General features: G+C 40.8%; 2 protein-coding genes across 2 annotated transcripts in view; both read right to left on the bottom strand.

The window, feature by feature from the left end:
- The window catches only part of LOC110321360 (hemoglobin subunit beta-H0), a 1,510-nt gene extending 1,357 nt beyond the window's left edge, over positions 1 to 153 (bottom strand). Inside the window, exon 1 of the mRNA XM_021197612.1 lies at positions 48 to 153. Coding sequence (XP_021053271.1) covers positions 48 to 139 — 92 coding nt within the window. The 5' untranslated portion in view covers positions 140 to 153. The remainder of the gene's footprint in view (positions 1 to 47) is intronic.
- Positions 154 to 2,260: 2,107 nt separating this feature from the next.
- Positions 2,261 to 3,734, bottom strand: Hbe1 (hemoglobin subunit epsilon 1). The gene is made up of 3 exons (XM_029540403.1): positions 3,574 to 3,734; positions 3,232 to 3,493; positions 2,261 to 2,518 (listed from the first exon to the last, which is right to left on the bottom strand). Exons 1-3 carry the CDS (start codon positions 3,663 to 3,665, stop codon positions 2,390 to 2,392), a joined length of 483 nt encoding a protein of 160 aa, XP_029396263.1. The 5' UTR covers positions 3,666 to 3,734; the 3' UTR covers positions 2,261 to 2,389.
- Positions 3,735 to 4,772: the final 1,038 nt, after the last annotated feature.

The raw sequence follows: 4,772 nt of genomic DNA on the forward strand, positions 1-4,772 counted from the left end.
AGGACAATTTCCCTCCATTCCTCCCCAGTCCTGGTCTCAGACCTTACCTTCCCAGGGTTTCTCCTCCAACCTTTTCCAAGTCCACTTTATCCCAGATGCTTGTGATGGCNGCCTTCTCCTCAGCTGTGAAGTGAACCATGGTGTGAGGTCTAGAAGCTTCCAGATGATCTCAGGTGTGCAGAAGCAAGGGTGTTCAAGAGGCNNAAGACCTGTCCTTTTATTCTTCACCCTGGACCTTGCTCCCCNTCCCCCTCCCCAGGACTCTGAGNCNATTGGTCAAGANAGGCTGGGCAAGACAGGGGTGGGGTCCAGTGGGGTAAGGTCTAGATAGCATTGCACTAAGATAGTGTCCAGTAGGCCCCCTGCCAAGGGAAGACAGAGCCTCCTGCTGTAGCTTTCCCAGNGTTCACTCTCTTTCCTTCCTTCTNTCCTTCTGTTTAGCCCCTTCCNNCANNAGGAGATCTNCAAGGGTNTCTTTCACATTCTTCCCTTTTCCTTTCAGACTTAGAGGGATTAATACATTTAAGCTGAAGCATGGGCAAACATGGGAAAGCCTCAGTGAGCCTGAGGCTCTTTTTAGGAATGGGGTTAAGGACCTAAGTGACAGAAATATGACTCTTCCTCACAAGCCACGTATAACGAAGAAGTGATGTGTAAAACCATTGAATGCATTTTCGGTTGGCTTAGGCCATGATCTTCCTAGTTCCCAACAGCCCCAGGAAAGCAGATCCCATTGCATTGCAATTTCTGAGTAGGAACAGATTACTGTGGTATAGTAGAACATGTCTCTGCATTTGTTTCCATTATACATGTATATACTCTATGGAATATACATTATATAGAGGAATCTAATGTATGCAACCATGGTATTCTCCACCATGTGAATGCAATGTATAGTCTGTCACGAAGCACTGTGATACCCACTGGATAAGTGTAGCAGGGTGTGGGTTTAGTCTTCTCTGTGCCTATGCTAAGTTATGTACCAAAAATGCTGAATGACTGATCTTTCAGTTTGCTTCAACCCGGATCTGTCTTTGATGGTTTGCATTTTTTAGAATACCTCAGAAGTGGCAGGGATATTTTTATTCAGTCCATATGCACTGTCTCAGCTAGGACAGAATTATTCATTAGGAAAATTATCCCTAGTTTTGATTTACTAATAACATTCCTAAGAATTTCTTTGATCTTTCTATGTAGTGGTGGGTCAGTAGAGAAAACCAACTATATATTTAACATAAGACATGTGTGAGATAGTAGTAATGTATAGAGAGCTACCAATATTATGGCCTGAACTCCATGTCTAGGGGAAAAGAATAGCTCTGGTCTCCAAGAGCATCTCCTTTCACATATACAAGCATAAATACATACATACACACAGGCTCATAAAAATTAAAACAATATATTTTTAAAGCTTTTTTGAAATTATTATATAGTTATAACACATCTCCCTTTTCTTTTCTCCCTCCAAACCTCTATATACCCTCCTTGCTCCCTTTCAAAATCATGCCATTTTGTCATTGTAATTGTATGTATATGTGTGTGTATGTGTATATGTATAAGTTGTAGTCTTCTCCTCTCATGCAGAACACTCTTTGCAATAGACAAATACCACTACAGAAATCCACAACCATTCAAACTTCAGAGTCGTGGAGCCCAGCCTCAGTGGATATATCTACACACCCAAGGATCAGGGAACACTTCAGAAGAAGGGCAAATGATTGTAAGAGCCAATAGACCAGGAAACTTGCTGTGATACACATTTGCTAATATGGGTGGGGTAAAGCCCACGAGACTGCAAGCATACACAAACAATTACAGTCAACTAAGGGTTGCTGAGAGCTGGAGCAAGAGTTTTCCCCAGGGCAGAGCACACCAATTGGTTACCCAATAAATGATTTTTAGAAGAAAGTTAATTCTATCTTAGCTCTTGGATCTCATAAAAGCTTTTTCTTAATGGTACTGGGATGTCACAACCTGCTGCAAGTTATCACTTGTCCCCCTTTTCTTCACCCTCTACAGTAAATGTTCATATGCTCCATACACAATGCCTTCTCCACTAAAGTTCTTTCTTCTCTCTGAGAATTCTTTCTCAGCTTTAGCCTCTCCCTGGACCTGTGGAAGCCTTTCATGGCATCTGCGTTTCTCTCTTGAGTCCCTGCAGGTTTCAGATAAATGCCCAAGTCTTCCTGTGCTTCCCCTTTCCACAAACACATCAAATATGTGTCTTTAGCATAAACGTAGAAAGCAGACAAGACAAAAATGAATTTTTGATTACCAGGAAGGATGATCTTTATTAAACATGATGTGCTTTCAAGGATGAGTCCAGTATTCATGTGCAGAAAGAAGACATAGCAGACACACAAGATTGCTGGACAGCTAGAGAGAGGGCTCAGTGGTACTTGTGGGACAGCGCAGTGGCCACCCCAGCCACCAGCTTCTGCCAGGCAGCCTGCATCTCAGCTGTGAATTCGTTGCCGAAGTGACTAGCCAAAACAATCACCAACACATTACCCAAGAGCTGTTGATGGAAAGACAAAGAAGCAAATCGGTGTGTTAAATAAAGATTTGAAAAGAATATGCATTTAAAAAAAGAAATATTTTGAACCTATACTCTTTAACACATTCAGCATCAAAGTTCCCTCAATCATCTCTAATGTACCTCTCTTTTCCCACTCACCACTGTTCTGCCTGAATTCTCACACCTTCTATTCTCATATTTATTTGCCTGTCTTGTTATTCTCATCCTACAGTTGTCTATTATCTGTAAATTCAGAATTTCTGTTTTACAACTGCTATTGGTGGAGTTTTAAAACTACCACCAATGTAAGAACAAGCCTCCATTTGTCATGATCTTCACCTGGGAATTTAAAACAATTTTATGTTTATTGAGAAATTTCATCATTAAGTTGTCTTTCAAGACTTTTCTTCAACATCAATCAATAGGACCCACAAAAAGTTAAGATTGTTTCCTCTCCCAATTCCATTTCTTCTCGCATAGATCTACCACTCTTTCACATTACTTTCCACGATAAATCCAAGAAAGTTCTATCATGACAAATTTTTCTAAATATCTGTAAACTAATTTAGGCTTCTTACAGCCATTCTCTGTCACCCTACTGAGACCAGTTAGCTTTAACAGCTAAGTAAGCACCCCCACATTCGTATTCTTGGCTTCTAATTTCGTCCCCGAGACAAATCCAAAATAAATTTGTGGCATTGTCCTAGACTCACTTTGAAGTTCTCAGGATCCACATGTAGCTTGTCACAGTGCAGCTCACTGAGCTTGGCCAAGGCAGACTTGAGGTTGTCCAGGTTCTTAATGGATTCTCCAAAAGAAGTCAGCACCTTCTTGCCATGGGCTTTGACCCTTGGGTTGCCCATGATGGCAGAGGCAGAGGACAAGTTCCCAAAGCTGTCAAAGAATCTCTGGGTCCATGGGTACACAACAAGAAGCCTGTGAAGTGGAGAAAGACATGTAGAAATATAACGGATCCTCAGAATTCTTGATTTTCCTAGCTTTTGTCCAAGGAACTATTCACCTATCTCCCAGATGCATCAAAAGCCAATTCTTACCTTCCCAAGGCTTCACCACCAATATCTTCAACGTTCACCTTACTCCACAGGCCATTGATGAGGGTCTTTTCCTCAGCAGTAAAGTTCACCATGGTGGCAAGTCTGGGAGGTTGCTGGTGATCACAGGAGTGTCAGAAGCAAGTACGTACTGCTGCTAGAAATGGTGGCCTTTTATGCTTCACAGACAATGTTCTGACCCTTTGTTCCGCATTATTCTTTGAAGTCATTGGTCAGCCTGACCCGTGGTCCTCATGGGTGGAGCCAGGTCATGGGAGGGTCAGCAAAAACTGTACACTGTGTTTATGATAATACACATTAGATATGGAGGCTTTCTTTCTTTTTGGCTCCTCCTTCAACAAAAACTGTCTTTGTTGTGCTTATTCTCTTTTCATTCTCTACTCTCCTCATGTAAACTTCCAGTATAATGCTCATCTCTCTCATCACTTTTTCCAACAAAAGCACAGAGAGAGGAGTTTAGCCCACTATAGGAAAAAAATTCCAGTCTAAAATAACTTTACCATTTAGGGAAAGAATGGCTACAGTAATAAGAACAAATTCAAGAAAAAGGGAGTTTGTGCTGTGGACACAGAAATGCCAGTATTACATCTGTTTCTCCTTTTCTTGGGATATATGCTTTATAACTCTATTTGCTAGATATATATTACCCCAAGTAGACAAGAATCATACATGGTTGCATATGGAGAATGAATACAGTAGCAAAGGATTGACAATGGGTCCAAAGACTCTATTCCAAAATACAACAACAGGGAGTGACAGTGTAGAGAAGATGGATATAACAAGTTCTCGTTTTGTGATTCTAGAGAATTCTCTGACCAAACCTCTGTGAACCTTACTCCATTGGTAATATTGTTCTGATCTCTTTCCTTGCTTATTTCCATATAGATATTTCTTATCTGTGAGGTGGAACTGAAATAACTTTAAACTAGGCTTTGTGATTCAACTGAGGAACGAGAGAGTTGCTTCATCAATATCCTTGAGAAACATTTGTGGATGGTGTTTATTACAGCTAAAGGATGTCTAGTGTGCTTGATTTCTACTCTCTTCTTGGAATTATTAGGTATCTCCTACATATTGGACCTGAAATTAAAATCCTACATTTGTATGTGTTTAACTGCATCCATGTGCCTGAAGGATAGTTTTACACCATCCTATTTAATCTGCATCTGGCAAGACAGTTA

This window comes from Mus pahari, chromosome 1, assembly GCF_900095145.1.
Source record: "Mus pahari chromosome 1, PAHARI_EIJ_v1.1, whole genome shotgun sequence".
Taxonomy (NCBI): Eukaryota; Metazoa; Chordata; class Mammalia; order Rodentia; family Muridae; genus Mus; species Mus pahari.

Coding starts and splice junctions, on each gene's coding strand:
- Hbe1 (XM_029540403.1), bottom strand. CDS start 3,665: ATGGTGAACTTTACTGCTGAGGAAAAGACCCTCATCAATGGCCTGTGG. Junction 3,494..3,573: donor GGTGGTGAAGCCTTGGGAAG/GTAAGAATTGGC, acceptor AAGAATTCTGAG/GATCCGTTATATTTCTACAT. Junction 2,519..3,231: donor TGGATCCTGAGAACTTCAAA/GTGAGTCTAGGA, acceptor TTCCATCAACAG/CTCTTGGGTAATGTGTTGGT.